At 45.6% G+C, this 18241-nt stretch overlaps 1 protein-coding gene across 1 annotated transcript in view; it reads right to left on the bottom strand.

Annotated features, from left to right (window-relative positions):
- LOC138246022 (uncharacterized) overlaps positions 1–18241 on the bottom strand; it is a 672335-nt gene that overhangs the window by 117440 nt on the left and 536654 nt on the right. Inside the window, exon 14 of the mRNA XM_069200173.1 lies at positions 13115–13197. Coding sequence (XP_069056274.1) covers positions 13115–13197 — 83 coding nt within the window. The remainder of the gene's footprint in view (positions 1–13114; positions 13198–18241) is intronic.

Below are 18241 nucleotides of genomic sequence, written 5' to 3'. Positions count from 1 at the left end.
AATTTAGACCACCTATTAGCGTAGATAGATTTAGTGGAGTATCGCCTGGCCGCTAAGATAACATCCACTACATCAGGCGGGAGAGAGAAGGAACTCAGGTTGCCCCGTTCAATCTCCAAGCATGTAGGTGCAGACTCTGGAGGTTGGGGTGTAAAACCTGCCCCTGCGACTGCGAGAGGAGGTCTGCCCTGAGAGGGAGACGGAGCGGAGGGCACAGTGAGAGTTGGAGAAGGTCGGAGTACCATACCCTCCTTGGCCAATCCGGAGCTATTAAGATGACTTGGGCCCGGTCTTGGCGAATTTTCCTCAACACTCGAGGAATCAAGGGTATGGGGGGAAACGCGTAAAGCAACTGGTCGCACCAGGTTATCTGAAACGCGTCCCCCAACGCTCCCTGCATCGGATACTGGAGGCTGCAGAATAACGGGCAATGCGCGTTCTCCCGAGTGGCAAACAGATCTATCCGAGGAAACCCCCACATCCGGAAGATTAAACAGACTTGATCTGGATGGAGACGCCACTCGTGGTCTGCCGAGAATTGGCGACTGAGACTGTCCGCACGTACATTCAAGACCCCGGCCAGATGATTTGCCACCAAGCAAATCTGATGGTCCTTTGCCCAGGACCATAGCCGAAGAGCTTCTCTGCAGAGAAGGTACGACCCTACTCCTCCCTGTTTGTTTATGTACCACATCGTGGTAGTATTGTCCGTCAGGACCTGTACCGACTGACCACGAAGGGATGGGAGGAAGGCCTTGAGAGCCAGACGTACAGCCCGTAACTCCAACAGATTGATATGAAACACCTGTTCCTCTGGAGACCAAAGCCCTTTGATCTCCAGATCCCCCAGATGAGCTCCCCATCCTAGGGTGGAAGCATCCGTTATGACCGTGGCCACTGGTGGCGACTGCGCGAACGGCTTTCCCTGTGAAAGATTGTTGCCCGCAATCCACCACTTCAATTCCACAGCAGCATCTCTGGAGATCTTGACAGTACCTTCTAAATCTCCCTTGTGTTGAGACCACTGCCTTCGGAGGCACCACTGAAGAGCCCTCATGTGCCAGCGAGCATGCGTGACCAACAGAATGTAGGAGGCGAACAGACCGAGCAGACGAAGGACCTTGAGGACTGGAACTACCGCTCCATTTCGAAACATTGGAACCAATTCCTGAATATCTTGAATCCGCTGAGGCGGAGGAAAGGCTCGACTCAATGTTGTATCCAGTACTGCCCCTATGAACAGGAGGCGCTGAGAGGGCTCCAGGTGAGATTTGGGCACGTTCACCGAAAAGCCCAGGTCGAACAACAACTGGGTTGTTGACTGCAGATGATGCGACACAAGCTCCGGGGACTTGGCTTTGATCAACCAGTCGTCCAAGTAAGGGAATACTGCTATCCCCTTTCTTCTGAGCTCCGCCGCAACCACTGACATCACCTTTGTGAAGACTCGAGGTGCTGAAGTAAGACCAAACGGGAGGACCGCAAACTGATAGTGCTGCGACCCTACCACAAACCGGAGATACTTCCTGTGCGACTTGAGTATCGGGATATGAAAGTAAGCATCCTGCAAGTCGACCGACACCATCCAATCTTCCTTGTTCAACGCCAAAAGCACCTGTGCTAGGGTCAGCATCTTGAACTTTTCCTGTTTGAGGAACCAATTCAAGATCCTCAGATCCAGGATTGGTCTCAACTGACCATCCTTTTTGGGAATCAGGAAGTATCTTGAGTAACAACCTCGACCCTTTTCCTGCTCTGGGACCAACTCTACCGCGCCCTTTGAAAGGAGGACTTGAACCTCCTGTTCTAGCAACAGGAGGTGTTCTTCTGAACAATAAGATGGGCGGGGCGGGATGAGGGGCGGGAACTCCCGAAAGGGAAGGGCGTAGCCTTTCCCCACAATGCCGAGAACCCAAGTGTCCGTGGTGATAGACTTCCACTTGTGGAGAAAATGCTGTAATCTTCCCCCTACAGGAGAGGAGTGAGTGGGAAACGGTGGAAGCCTAAGGCTGCTTCCCCTGCTGCACCCCTCCAGAGGACGAGGAAGAGGCAGAGTGCTGTTGAGAGGCTCCTCTGGTACGGGCCCCACCCCTCCCCCTCCCTCTAAATGACCTATAGGGGAGGGAAGAGGCGGGTTGCTGGAACCTCCCCCGAAAGGAAGAGGAAGAAGAACCACGCCCAAATCCCCGAAACCTCCTGAAAAATCTAGAAGAGGCAGAGGAAGAAGGAGCTTGCAGTCCTAACGATTTGGCTGTGGCTCTGCTCTCCTTAAATCGTTCCAAGGCCGAATCTGCCTTGGCTCCAAACAGTCTGTCCCCATCAAACGGGAGGTCCAGCAGGGTCGACTGCACATCCGCCGAAAACCCTGAGTTTCGGAGCCAGGCCTGTCTTCTTGCCACCACAGCCGTGCCCATCGCCCTGGCCACCGAGTCGGTCGTGTCCAGCCCAGACTGGATAATCTGGGTCGCGGCAGCCTGGGCGTCCGAGACCACATCCAAGAGACCCTGGGGGAGCTCCGTAAATGAAGACGAAATATCATCCATCAGAGCATGGATGTACCTCCCCAGAATGCACGTTGCGTTGGTGGCCTTCAACGCCAAACTGCATGACGAAAATATTTTCTTGGACTGCGCATCCAGTTTCTTGGAGTCTCTGTCTCCAGGCACCGTCGGGAAGGAACCAGGCGCTGACTTTGAGGAACAGGAGGCTTGCACCACCAAGCTCTCCGGCGTAGGGTGTCTAGAGAGAAAGCCAGGGTCAGATGGTGCAGCTCGATACCTCCTGGCCACAGCCCTATGAACGGCCGAGGAAGACACCGGTTTCTTCCACACCTCCAACACCGGATCCAGCAAAGCCTCATTAAATGGCAAGAGAGGCTCAGCTGCAGCAGAGGCCGGATGCAATACCTCTGTCAGCAAATTCTGCTTCGCCTCTGCCACCGGCAAAGGCAGGTCCAAAAAGCTCGCTGCCTTCCTCACCACAGCATGAAAGGAAGCAGCCTCCTCCGTATATTCCCCTGGAGATGAAAGGTCCCACTCAGGGGAAGTGTCCAGCCCACTGGCTGTATCCAGACCATGCAGTCCTTCTCCAGAGTCCTCAATCTCTCCCTCCTCTAGGACTCGCTGGTACTCCTGCTCTTCTAAAAGACGGAGAGCACGCCTCCTCGAATGAAGTCTCTCCTCGATACGCGGAGTCGACATGGCCTCCGCCGACGTCGAAGAACGGCGCCGATCGCCAGAAGCATCTGACGCCGCGTCCGGCGCCACAGGCAGCTTCGGCGCCGAGGCAGGAGCCGGAGGACGAGGACTTGGAGCCGATGGACCAACCGGAGTCACAGGGCAAAATCCTGACTTCGACGGAAGGGCAACCTCCGGGGCCGAAACATCCGAAGCCACCGGAGCGGCCACCGACGCCGGCACCGGCGCCGAGCCCACATTCCCAAAAGGGAGAAAGGGCATAAAGGGTGCCGGCCGAAGAGGCGCAGGATCACCCAACGAAAAGGCCAAGGGCCACGAAGGACCAGCCGGAGCAGCTCCTGGAGCCATCTGCTGAAAGATGGTATACATCGCATTAAGAAACGCGGTACTATCGGCTCCAGGAGTGGGAAAAGCCGGATACTGGGGTGCCTGGATCGAGGGCGACCCCGACGCCGGCCTCGACGTCTGCGACGCCGGAGAAAACACAAGAGGCTGCACCACCTCAATCACTGACGCCTGACCAGGCGAAGTCGGTGACGCCGGAGAGGGCAACGGCGTCGATGGATGCGGCGTGACCGTGGGGCTGACCTCCCAAGTCCTCCGACGCCGAGCCGAAGGTGACCTCGAACGAGACTCCTTGCTGGAATGACGTCGTGAGTCTCTACGGCGCCGGGAGTCTCGATGACGCCGGTGAGACCTTGGCGAAGAAGACTTCTTATGATGTTTCTCCTTCTTCTTTGACTTTGCCATAAATAACTTGGCTTCACGCTCTTTGAGGGCCTTCGGATTCATGTGTTGACATGAATCGCAAGTCGAGACGTCGTGGTCGGAGCTCAAACACCATAGACAGTCGGAGTGAGGATCTGTAACTGACATCTTGCCCCCACACTCTCGACAGGGCTTGAAACCCGACTTCCTCTGAGACATTATTACCGCAGAGAAGACTACGCAGCAGACAATACACTGTAACCACGAAGGTAACAGTAGCTCCCTCGAAGATAACCGTTTCGAATGCACGGAAAAAAGGGAACTGTCATCGGCACGTCGGCGAGGACCTCTTATTGCCTGTATGACGTCAGACGGCGTCGCGTGGGCTGGAGTGACGTCCTCGTCGACGTGCAGAGACTAGTAAGAAGATTTCCGTCGAATGCTGGCGCCATGGGAGTATTCATCAGGTGAGGAATCCACAGGTAGTTGTATCCATCAGAAGGGGTGGTTTGGGGAAGTGGGATGAGAATATGCGGAACAGCTTAAATGGATTGAATACATGTTGAATTCAGGATGAATATTATTATAATGCATTGCCTCTTAACTTGCCTTCCCACCTGTTGGGATGATTGTTGACCGTTTTTGTTTATGAAAAATCAATAAAATGTGTTTGAAAAAAATGGGATTAATGTGTTTGGGTTGACAGTAGCAAACAAGGCGTTTCCACTTTGCAGCATAACATGCTCTAGTAGTGGGATTACAATCTTCTCTGAGGATGTTCATGCATTCTGCAGGCAAATCTAAGTAACCAAACTCTATGACTTCAGGAGCCATATCGCAGGGTTGAGAGATTTGGGGTCTGGGTGCCTGACCTTGGTTTTGAGTGAGAAGGTCAGGCCTGTTGGGAAGCTTCTTGCGGAGGACTACTGAGAGGTCCAGTAGTGTGGTGAACCAGGGCTGGTGTGCCCAACATGAGCTACAAGGATCATGTTGAGAGATGTTTGCCTGATCCGTCGAACTAGAAATGGAATGAGGGAGAGGTGTAAAAGCGTAGGCCAATATCCCTGACCAGTTCATCTATAGTGCATTGCCCTTGGATAGAGGATGTGGGTAACTGTGGGTGAAGTTTTGGCATTTTGTGTTCTCTGCTGTGGCAAAAAGAGCTATTTGAGAAGTGACCCACTTCCAGAAGTATTTCTGAAGGACTTGCGGGTGGAGTTCCCATTCGTGGACTTGTTGCTGCATCCTGCTGAGCAGGTCGGCAAAGTTGTTGTCCTTTCATGGGAAAGACTCTGCCCCAAGGTGAATGTGAATGTAGAGAGCCCATTTCCATATTGTAGGAGAGACTTGTGACAATTGGAGTGACCACGTTCCCCCCCTTTCTGAAGGTAGTACATCACCGCCATATTGTCTGTGCAGACTAGGACAACATTGTGAGAGAGGTGATAAAGAAATGCTTTCAGGGCTAGAAATACTGCCTGAAGCTCTAGGAAGTTTATGTGTAGGGATTGATGATGACGATCTCAGTGGCCTTGTACTAGGAGGTTTCGAAGTTAAGCACCCCAGCCTGTGTGAAAAGCCTCTGTTGTCAGAATGATCTGAGGCACAGGGTCTAGAAAAGGCCGCCCTTTCAACAGGCTGGTGGTGTTCCACTATTGCAGAGAGCAGTGAGTATGGCGGTCTAACAACATTAGATCTTCCCAGTGACCCTGTGATTAAGCCCACTAATGAGACAGACACTGCTGTAGGGGCTGCATGTGGAGTCCTTTATGGGGAACAATGGCAATGCAGGAGGTCATCATACCTACCAGGCATATGACCGTGCATGATGAGTTCTCACGAAACTGAGGGAGGAGAGACTGAAAGTTGTGATCACAAGCCGGATTGGGGTAAGCAATCCCAAATTCTGCATTGAGTATAGCTCCTAGATAGGGCTGTATCTGGAGTGGCTGAAGGTGGGATTTGAAAAAGTTGAGTGTAAAACCTAAGTTGTGCAGAAGGTCCACTGTCATCAGAGTGTGGCGTTGGCATTGAGTTAAGGTGCTGGCTTTGACGAGCCAGTCGTCTAGATAAGAGTATACATGCATGTTTTGTCTCCTGAGATGTGCTGCTACTACTGCTAAGCACTTTGTGAAGACCCTGGGAGAACCTTGAATTGATGGTGTTTTCCTGCAATCATGAACCTGAGATATTTGCGGTGTGCAGGATGGATGGGGATATGGAAGTAGGCGTCCTTGAGATCTAGGGCAGCCATGAAGTCGCCCTGTTGTAAAAGGGGGACAATGTCTTGAAGAGTGACCATGAAAGTGTTCTGAAAAAATGTAGTGGTTTAAGGGCCTTAGGTCCAGAATGGGCCTGAGTGATCTGTCTTTTTTTTTTTTTTGGAATAAGGAAGTATAAAGAGTATACTCCTGTTCCTTGATATTGTAGCAGAACTGGCTCGATGGCTCCTTTGACAAAAAGGGATTGTACCTCTTGTTTGAGAAGAAGGTGTTCTTGAGAGAGCCTGTGAGAGCGATGGGGAATGTTTGAAGGAGTGGTAATGAGCTCCAGACAGTAAATGTTGGATAATGGAGAGGACCCATTGGTTCAAAGTGATTTTGACCCATTGCATATGGGAATTTTGAAGGCATCCCCTGACAGGTATGGGGGGTGGGAAGACTTAGGGAGTCACTGTTTAGATGATGATGTAGCGGTGCGGATGGTGGTGCTCTTACCTCAACCTCATGTGTTATTACCTCTATAGGTGCCTCTATAGAAGCCTTGTGAGTATGCACTGGAAGGCTGTCTGACCTGAGATGTGGAAGCCTCTGAGGTGGTTGGTTTGTAACCACCTCTGTATGAGGGGCAACAAAAAGTATCTCTCAAGGAGGTGAGGACTGTAAAGGACCCATGATCTTTATGGTACTGGTGCCTTTTTTCAGCTTCTCAAAAGTGGAGTCCACTTGAGGGCCGAAAAGATGCTCCTTCTCGAAGGGCATGTTTTGTACCGCTTGTTGTACCTCAAATTTAAAACCTGAGCATCTAAGCCAGGCATATTAGGATGCTAAAACTGATACCACGTGCAGCAGTGTCTGTGGCATCCAGGGCATATCTGATGGAATTATTACTGATTGTCTGCCTTTCTGTGACAATCTGTTGTTCCCTTTTGCAGGAACTCATATGGGAGTAAGGGCTTTTTTTAGAAACCTTAGAGGGGGCAGGAGGAGCCACAGTACTCATGGATTGTACCGATGTAATTCCTGGAGAAATACACAATTTTGCAAAGACATTGTCAGAAACTTTTTTGTTAAACTTCTTTTTCATCCTGATGCAGATTTACCAGCTCAATTCTTTTCTTGATGTGTTCTCCATCCACACGTTTGGATTGGAAAGACGAGGACACAGGACGAGGATACAGAAATATTTGCTGCTATTTATACTCTGAGATTCTCTATTCCCAACATCCTTCCCACTGCCCCTCTACCATCCGGTAAAACAATAACTCCAATTGGCTGCATTCAGGAAACTGTGATAATGCACATTGGGAGAGGAAGGAAGGAGTAGGCACTGGGAGCGAGCCACGTATACCACAGGACACATGAATAACACTACTTGGGCAAAGATCTGAATGAAAAAGCTTTAAGAGCTATGTCCATTTCTTTCAGAAGCTCGACAGGTTTCCACAACTTTGAGAAAAGTAGAGCACCTACAACCTACATGTAACAGATGCCACCACACCTTTCACCAAATGAATCTCTAAATCTTCTCTGGCAATTAAATCTTGGTGTAAGTTTTCCCAGAATGGTAATATAAATCCAAAACTCCACTTCGACTCACACTTGGTAAAGAGAACAGGCACAATGCGCAGAGCTGTGTTAAGCAGATAGTCCTCAAAGTGATCAGCACCAGACTGAAGGACAATCTTTAGTGTCTTAGCCACATTACCAATGATTGTAATGTGACTAAAGCCTGCCGGTTGTCTCTTTCCTTATCCAGTGTGGCACATTAGCACTTGTAGGCAGAGGTTGGCCATCCTTTAACAATGACCTACATTCTGACCATTTATAGTGCCTAAATTGTTCTAGTCACTGTCTATAAAGACAGTAGGGTGGCAACTAGTAGCTTCTTCTGGCTAGGGGAGAGTATAATGGTTTTGCCTTCCACTGCTTCCAAGAGTCCCCACATAACTCCCTTATATCTTCCCAAAAAAGTTTGGAACTCATACAGATACTATGTTAAGAACTTCTGACAAACTGGCAGACAAGAAGAAGCAGCTTGAAGTGGAGATTACACTTTAAGTTCACTAAAGCCAAAGCTGTGATTTGAATCACTCTACCATTTCATGGCTTAGGTGTAATAATCCTATGATTTTTACTGTTGAGTGTAAGATTGGTATATCAAAATCTCTATGTATAAATATTGCTGCAAGCATTAGTCTCTACAGGAATTTACAAAATGTTTTACTCATTTATTTTTTTACTATACACTGCACCTTGTTCCTCTACCAAATACCACCTTTCCATCCCTTCTTAGAGTCAAGTGTGCGAGTGCATGGGCTAGCACATGCATCTTGCTTGAAAGACACTGTGGTATACAGAATAGGGCTTGGAGCCCACCCACTGCTTACCATTTGTATTTTTCATGTCACTCTTCTTTACTGGCTCTGTAATTGGCCAGCGCAGCCAAAACGTCACTTTCGATGCTTGCTCTAGAGCAGGGACTAAGCACAGATTAATTTAAGTTAATCTGTGCCCGTCTGCTGCTCCCAACGTGAATGAGGTACTTTTTCTTGACCCCACTCTGACATCCTACTGCTCCGTCCATAGCGCTTAAATCACTCTCCTTGCTTGTTTCGCCCCCTATTCACTATCCTCCCTTTGTCTCTAGCTCCCTCCTGTTCCCCCGTACCTTTCCCACTCTCATGGGTGTTGCTTGTTTTTTGGGGGGCAAGCGGAAGTCAATCTGATTGTAACTGGAGCAGGAGAAGAAGCCACGGTAGCACTGAGCTCCTTGTTGGTCGTGCGGCAGAGGTTATTTTCTCAAAGATGGAGCATAAACATACATGCAAGGAGGAGGGATGAAGAAACCAGGAAATATGTAACTTTAGGGCACACAGTAAAGAATTGGAATGAATGTCAAGCAAAAGCAGTCAAATATCAGAGCCAGTTACTTCAGTTCACTATTTCAGAAAAATATTGAGGCGCTTTTAAGGAAAAAAATATTAATTGTGTTATCTAAGCAGAACGATTATTTTCCTTTTAGTCACCGTCTGAAACACCGATCCCAGTTTATAGCACTCTTTCCCATGCACCTCTATTACAAAGAGCTGCTCTATTTCTCGGCTAAAAGTCCACTAAAATTATGTAGAACTATGGAACTGAAAGTCTGTGACACAGATACCTTGAAGTTACATTTTCCCTCTGTGGTTATATGTTTTTTGTCTTGTGGAGGGAAAACTACCCCCGAGCAAGTTGAATATGGCCATATTCATGTGTTTTCATGGTTGTTGGCATTTTGAGGTGACATTTTATGATGATTCTGTTTGTATTAACTTTTAAAAAAGATAAGGGCAAAAAGACGTTTAGTGTGTGAAAGCAACAGCCAGACCCTCACACACGGCTTTTTTTTTTTTTGCTAAGAACTATCCATGTTGGGATTTTTGAGTCCATAGTCCACAGCGAAACTACAAGTATCGTGTAGCAGCATGGTATTGCTTAAAAAGCCGAGATAGGGTCATACCTGATGTCTAGTCATATCATAACTGTGTTGGTGATGGGGGAGTAAAGGGAACATTTGTAATATAATGTGATCTTGTTTACAAAACTTTGTGCATTTGTGCTGAATACAAATATACTGAAACTATCCCTTCAGTGTTCCCAGGCTCCGATCTGGGTTAATGAAACTGTTTTTACTTTTACATTTTTTACAAGTAATAGTGCCCTTGGTTTTGATTTGCACCGCCTCTGAATTCAATTCAGCAATGTTTTTGTTGATGCATTTTAACCAGTTTAGTGATCTGTCTTTAGGTGTATCTTTTTGTTTAGGGTCGAGCCTGCGAAAGCATGCGTTAGTGTGTGTGTGTCTCGCTTACAAGACACAGTTGTTAACAATAAGGGCTTGAAGTCCACCTACTGTTTACCATTTGTTGGCTTGCCTGGTACTCTTTACAGCTTCATAAATCGGCACTGCAGGCCTAGCATCATTTCCATTCCTCTGTCGAGCAGGGACCAAGCACTGATTGATTCAACTTAATCAGTGTCAGTCCGCTGCTCCCTACATGATTGAGGTACAATTTCTTTTTTTTTTTTTACTTTAGTGCCATGCAAACAGAAGGCATTTGACTGGCAAAACAAAACACGTCCAGCAGGACAAACAAAATTGTAAAGATTTATGTTCTATAGTTAACTTTTGTTTATTTTGCCAAGTCTTCTTTTCTAACTTTGCACTCACATTTCCTTTTGTTTTTGCTCGTGGGCCCTGTTCTCAAAAGATGAGGATTATCTTGTTCTAAATACTGCAAAGCAACATTGTTTCTTTATGTGTGTAATTTCTAAAATTATGCTTTAACACATAATAATGCAGCACACCACACTCCAATCCATCCCACTCTAATCCAACCTCACTCCAATGCACCTTGTCTCACCCCACACCAATCCAACCCACTCAATCCAATCCATCCAGACCAATCCAATCCACCCTACTGCAATCCAAACCACTTACCCAAATCAGGTCTACTCCAATCCTACCAACCCATCCACTCTAATCTGTCCCATTCCAATTGACCCCTCTCCAGTTCACCCCACTACATTCCAAAACAATCTGCCCCACTCCAATCCAAAACAAACTCCTCCACTCCAATCCAAAATAATCTGCTGCATTCCAATCTAAATCAATCTGTCCCACCCCAATCCAAAAACATCTGGACCATTCCATTCTGCCCCACTCCAATCAAAAACAATCTGCCCCACTCCAATCAAAGAAATCTGTCCCACTCCAATAAAACAAAATCTACCCCACTCCAATCCAAAACCAATCCGCCACACTCCTCTGCCCCTCTCCAATCCACCCCACGTCATTCCAAAACAATCTGCCCCACTCCAATCCAAAATAAATCACACAACCCCATCTCAATCGATCCCACTCCACTCTAATCTACCCCATCCAGCCTACCCACTCCAATCCACCCCACCCCAATCCACCCCTCTACAGTCTAGTACAATAAACCCTCTCCAGTTCAGTCTAATCCACCCCACTCTAATTCACACTACTCTCAACCACTCTATTCTAATCCTATCCACCCCACTCCAATCCACACCACCAGTCTACCACTCCAATCCACCCCACTACAATCCACCTCTCCCCATTTCAATCCACCCTACTCCTCTCAATTCAACCCACCCCAATCTACTCCAATCCAAATCACCCCACTACCTCAATCCACTCCACACTATTCCATCCCCCTCCACTCTACAACACTCCACTCTACAACAATCTCTGTCACTGAATTCTATTCTCCTTTGCTCAACTCCGCAACACTGGTTTCCCCTACTGCACTCTACGACACTCTACTCCAACAAATCTAGTATATAACACTGATATACAACATGCCAAAAACACATTGCCAAAACCAATAGTTCTAAAGTAGGCACGACCTATTGGCTTTGTCAATGCTTGTTTTGTTTATGCTTATGATGAAGATTCCTCCTCCTATCTTTTTGTCTTGACCAGCCTCTTTACCCTCTTATACCCTGCTCCTCCGTTTCTTTTTTGTTGGGCATAACCAGGGCAACTGGAATTATACAATTGTGAGGCCGTTCAAAAGTTACTAAAACCGTGGCGGCATGCATTGCCGCACAGTGGAAGGTCCTTTGCAAATGTTAACTAGACTCCTTTTTGTTGAGTATTGATGTATTTGTATATTAAACTGGTACTAATGAGATGCAATCAATGCCCAGGCAGGGCAAGTGTTAAAATGACAAAATAATCAAATCATACTATTACAAAATGTACCACATTATGCAGCATAATTTACTTTTTCTTGCTGCATAATTTACCCAACCGTGCCACATAATTTGACCCTCCCCTGTCGCTTAATTCCAGTGGCCTAGGGCATAATCTAAACACACCTTGGTTGCTCTCTCCAGTCCAAATTTTCTCTTGCCCTCATGTATACGAGCACCCAGTGTCTATTTCTGACACGTTTGATTTATGCCTCTTCTCTACAATCCTTACATTGTCTGCTTAGATATTGTACCTGCAGGAACAACAACACACTAAGGCCCTCATTATGACTCCGGCGGGCGGCGGAGGCCGCCCGCCAGAATTCCGCCCTCCGTAATACCGCTCCGCGGTCAGAAGACCGCGGAGGGTATTATGAGTTTTTCCCTGGGCTGGCGGGCGGTCTCCAAAAGACCGCCCGCCAGCCCAGGGAAAAACTCCCTTCCCACGAGGATGCCGGCTCGTAATAGAGCCGGCGGAGTGGGAAGGTGCGACGGGTGCTGTTGCACCCGTCGCGTATTTCACTGTCTGCAAGGCAGACAGTGAAATACATTTTGGGGCCCTCTTACGGGGGCCCCTGCAGTGCCCATGCCTTTGGCATGGGCACTGCAGGGGCCCCCAGGGGCCCCGCGACTCCCCCTCCCGCCATCCGGTTCCCGGCGGGAGAACCGCCAGGAACTGGATGGCGGGAGGGGGAGTCGGAATCCCCAAGCCGGCGCAGCAAGCTGCGCCGGCTTGGAGGATTCCGTGGGGGCAGCGGGAAACCGGCGGGAGACCGCCGGTTTCCCTTCTCTGACCGCGGCTAAGCCGCCGCGGTCAGAATGCCCCGCGGGGCACCGCCGGCCTGTCGGCGGTGCCTCCGCGTCCAGCGGCCCTGGCGGTTACAAACCGCCAGGGTCGTAATGAGGGCCTATGTAATGTGGCAGTTATCTAAAGTTTATCCTTTATACTTTTTCAATTTCGAAATGTGAATGCAGCAGCTTTTTTTGTAAGGCACAAATATTTCTTGATTTTTTTTGGACCAGCAATCTTTCGCTAGTCAATTTCTTCATGACACTTTTTTGTTACAAATTTGTGGTTTTGCAATATTTTAGAAACAACTTTTTATGGCAACCTATTTCACACTGTAAAGCTCGGATACTCCACTAGTTGGCAGTATTTCTCTACAGGAAACAGACACAAATAAACAAACCATGAAATAAGAACCTTTTTTTTTAACAATTACTTACGCAGCACAAAGAGCAAACATATTTGCTTTGTCCAGACGTCGGCCTACGCTTGAGATCTCTGGATAGGAGTGACGAAACAGCAGCTAGTTTGAAAACGAGAAACTATTTTAAAAAGGATTTAACATCTAACATTTTAATCTCTAAAATTCACTCTGCATTTTATGCCATTATGGACATCGAGTTTTCTCCCACTCTCTGGATCTTGCAATATCTTTGAACACTTTTTATTAAAACTTTGCATCACTTAGGTCATCATCATGAAATGCCCGATGTTTCCCGATCTCTGAGTATTTACTGGCTGCATAAAGTTTGTGTACCAGAATACACGTTTTGGAGTAACTCTGAATGTTAATCCCGACTACTGGGATACAGGTTGTAATATGTGGCATTTATCGCGCCCTGCTCAAGGCCACTTGTCATCACCAAAGATCAGCCTATATGTGTAAACTGATAGCATTTGCTGCGTCCTGTCTAAAACTGCTTTGCATCACCTTCTTTGTTCATAGGATTTCTGCACTTCTTTAGTTACCCACTCGTTAGGAGATCTCTAAAATTTTCCAGAAGTGCGTTGGCTCCAATAGCTTTTCCACGGATTTATGGAATAACACTGAGAAGTCATGTCAGAGAAAGCCAATAGTAAATGCCTGATCTGCTCAAGCATAGACGCAATCATCCTCCTTAATATTTACACATTGGCAGATTTAAGTTCAGGATAATTCAGCTAATCACTGTTTTCTCTTATATAAAGCAGCTGATTTTGCAATGATTATTTAAATCAGTGCACCATTCATAATGCATGAGCCAGAGTAACTTTACTAATGGTCCAACTGCGGAAGCCTAAGAGCCATAGTCAACTTCCACTTTTCAATTTAAACACTGAAAGTGACTTGGATACTCATTTAGGAGACCTAGAAGGTCACGTTGTCCTGCGAGGGTCAAATGCAACTCTATACTGATTTTGTTTTTACATGGGTGGTTAGTCAGCACACTTGCCTGTACCGAGGAGCAGTTACGTGGCCACTACACAGTGCATGTTGTCCTCCTTATTAACAGTAACACAGGACAAGTCCCTCTATACACATGGTCATGCAGTTTTTAAAATTATATTCTGATAATCTGGTCTTCCTGAATGCACCTTTGCTTTCCCACCTGAAGTCTGCTCAAGCCGAACAATTATATCTTCTGTGCTTGCAACTACAGTCTCGCTAGTGCCTTCTTGATTCTGCTCCACTTGGGTCTTATTTTAAAGGCACACAGAATATGAGCATGATGCAGCTAACAATTTAGTAATAAAACTAAAGTGGATTATATATTGGGGAGCTACTTTACTTGGACATGCAATATATTGAAAGACAACATGTGCTGAGTTGTGTCTTGTTCACAGTAAGCAGATTCCTTGGGAAAACAATAATAGAAACACCTAGGTAAAGCCGTTTCATTTAGTGAAAATCTAAGTACTTCATTTATTTTATAGTTTTTTTGGATAACAACCTGGGCCTTGATCTCGTAATTATGAGACTTATGAGACTTTTGTCAGTCCAGACAGTAAAAGCACTTTGAAGTACAGTTGTGTGAATATCAAATATGCTTCAAATGTATGGGAACTATATTCCTGACAAGACATTGCTGTTTCCTGTGGTTCAAAAACTACAGTACATATTTCTTCCCAAAGGGCACATCGGGATTATCATACCACGAATATCACTGCATATCCTGAGCTGTATGGTGTCTGGGAAAAAATCCTTATCAAATTAAGGATCCAACAGAAATTATTCATATTCTGTATGTTTTAAAGGTCTATTGAGATGTAACATTAGCCCTTCTGTGAATACATGGGACATAAACGCTGGTAACAATCTGATCTCTGATTGGTCCTCATACCTGGCCTTAGATACTGAATATCCTTATTCAAAGGCTGAGAATTACCAAGAAGTGTTCTGTTTCCATCAGTATGAACATCAGTACATTTCTAAAAGAACGAGTAGCTCCCACAATACCTGTAATTTTACACAATGTGAGAATGGTGGGACACTACCCATAACCGGTAAAAAACTTTCCAGACAAGGCTCCCTTGTTTTAGTAGTGAGAACAGATCAGATCCAGCTGCTTTTTATTATTAAAAACCAGAGTGACTTCAGAAAAAAATCTGAAAACCGAACAGATTCACATAGCCTGCACAATTTATTGAAACACTTGTTGGCCAAGGTTTTGAATACTGAAAACAAAATATAAACGAAGAAAGTATTTGGGGTACCAGGTTTTAGCAGATTAAAGGTACAGAATTGTTATTTAAAAGTAAATTTAATACAGTTGCTGGGTGGGCAGTGGAGAGAAAACATTATTAATGCTGAATTGAATGTTATGATTGAAAACAGTGCTTATGGTTTGACCGCATGGAGTAATCCACTTTCCATTTTCTTCCTTTTATTTTTAGAACTGTCAAAGATATACATCTTTGAGATGGTATGAAAAAGTACACAATGTGTTTCTTTATTACAAAGACAAATTCCAGGTTAATTCAACTGTTGGAAAAAAGTCAAGCCAGCATTCATAAGCGCATTTGTGGGCACTAATCCTCTGGGACATTCGCTTCTTTGTGATTCCATCACTCTGCCCTGAATTTTACTTTAATGCTAGATTTCCCCAGCAAAATGATGGCCACGCAGGCCCCATTTATTCCTTATCATACACTCCCCAGAAATGGATCCTATGTAACAATGACATATGACAGCTGTTGTGGGATGGCCTCAGTTCGAAAAACTGTGAAATGTTGTATTACATTTTATCCTCCTCCAAGAATGCTGTTTGAAAGTAATTCACGGCCAACTATACTCAAATATGTGCTTTGAAATAAGTTTAATAAGCTTGTCCCAATCCTAGTGTAGAAAGAGGTGTTTTTAACATCTGAAGCAGAAACACTTCACTTGCAAACAGCCCGTTGTGCATCAGAGACTCCTGCAGTTGCAGTTTCCAACCCATGTTGCTGATCTGTTGCACACTATTTTTCGCTCATCAAATACAACAGGCATATCTACAGTTTTTAGAAATATTGCATCTAGTTTACTGACTGGTTTTAAAGTCATATTTGGAATGATTCCTTCATTTTTTAGCTTACTGTTTTCAAGTCTCTTTGGTGGATTTTCAACTACCCTAGTGATAGTTGGTTGTACAATTGTCATTATTCTCCTAGTGAAGAAATAAATCCAGCATGAACTAAATTATGTCTATTCAACCGAGTAGCAGTACTAGGAAAATACGGCACTCTACTTCACTGGAGAAGTACTGAATGAGATAAGTGAAAACTGGGCGGTATTGTTCTGAATGTTTCAAGCTCCTTGAGTGAGGCCTTTTAAGTGCATGAACTGTTATGAAACTGTCAGTTTGAAGGTTCAATTGGAATTGTCACCAATAGTGTGGCATTCAGCATGAGACGTGATTTGACAGAAAAGATTGTACTGATCGTACTGTACTGCCTTAAAATAGTCAATCCTGAGGTATGCAGCATATTGTGAAAATGCAACCCTGGCAACATCTGCTCTATTATCTTTTCTGGCAAGAATCCTCACAAAGTCACTGTCCACATCCTTGGATTCCCTTGATGCTGCAATTCAGTATGTATGCTTAAACTTCAATGTCAGCCAACCAATGATGTCAAGGTTTGCTAGTGCTACTCTACAAGCTGTGGCAGCTTTGACATTATAAGAATCCATTAATAAAAAGAAAACAATGTACAAAATGACATGGAAGTCCAATCATATAAACAAATGCACAGTAAACCAGCAACACTAGTACACTGCGATTCTAAACAGCCTTAGTCAGCTAAAGCCGGGATATATAAATCTCATGAAGTATAAAAACTGCATTATTAAGGACCACTGGAGTGAAATGCAAAGGCTGATACGAGTACTGATAATAAATCCTTTTTCAAACTTGAAGTCTACAGCCTGTGAGCAAAATTTAGCAGCTGAGAAAAATATTACTCTTACAAAACCATGTATTGATATTCAGCCCTTGTATTGCTTACACTTTACTAAACCAATTAGAATAAGAGTAAATGGGGAAACTGTGCACTGTAAAAAGGAGTACAGTAAACGTTTGCATTTGTAGTAAAGCTTAAACCACATAGGGGGCGCAGGATCAGATGGGCTGAGTGGACTAACTTTGAAAGCAGTACCGTGACAGTGGGCTGTAATGTTTGTTGTCAAATTGCAAGGCATTAGCTAGACATGAAATGACACTGATTGGCATCCTGGGTCTTATTTAGCAGATAGTCTAAAAAAGGGTATTTAAAGACCCTGGTAACTTATCCATGCTGTTCCCAGTCTTTAAGATCTTTACCAACTTTTTGGACACAGAAGTGCCTGCTTGGGCATTTGTTTTCTCTATTAACCTGGCTTCTCAAACAGGTTTTATGAAAGGGATGTGTACAGTGTCAAATGCAATGGCCCTCATGCTAATGGTCCCTCAAGCACTCAAGACAGATGGGTCACCACTGCATTAGGCATCTGTGTATTACAGCACCACTTCTGATTAACTAGATCTTTCTCTTCTCTGGCAAAAACCGTTTTAGTAGGGTGTACCACATAATCTTGTGATACAAATACAATAGGATGTGGGCTTTTAAGGTGTTTTTGGCAGATGACAAAACAATGTGGTGGAATGAATTGACACTAATAAGAACTAGATCTTTCTCTTCTCTGGCAAACACTGTTTAAGTAGGGTGCCCCACACAGTCTTGTGATACTTATACAATAATGTAAAGGCCTTGACATCTAGGGTGTCTTTGAGAGATGACAAAACTGAAAGTGTCCCTCTCCGCTTTAATCTTTATTTTTCTGACTTTCATGTATAACTAGAAAAAAACGAGACTGGTCCTGTTCAAGGTTGGTGACTGTAAGGAAATGCCTCCTTGGCATGGTTACCCCCTAATGTTTTGCCTTTGCTGATGCTAAGTTATGATTTGAAAGTGTGCTGGGACCCTGCTAACCAGGCCCCAGCTCCAGTGTTCTTTCCCTAAACTGTACCTTTGTCTCCACAATTGGCACAACCCTGGCACTCAGGTAAGTCCCTTGTAACTGGTACCCCTGGTACCAAGGGCCCTGATGCCAGGGAAGGTCTCCAATGGCT

The sequence above is a fragment of the Pleurodeles waltl genome, chromosome 7 (assembly GCF_031143425.1).
Source record: "Pleurodeles waltl isolate 20211129_DDA chromosome 7, aPleWal1.hap1.20221129, whole genome shotgun sequence".
Classification (NCBI taxonomy): Eukaryota; Metazoa; Chordata; class Amphibia; order Caudata; family Salamandridae; genus Pleurodeles; species Pleurodeles waltl.
Note: the sequence above shows the minus strand (reverse complement) of the source record. Positions and strands in the feature narration are given on the sequence as shown.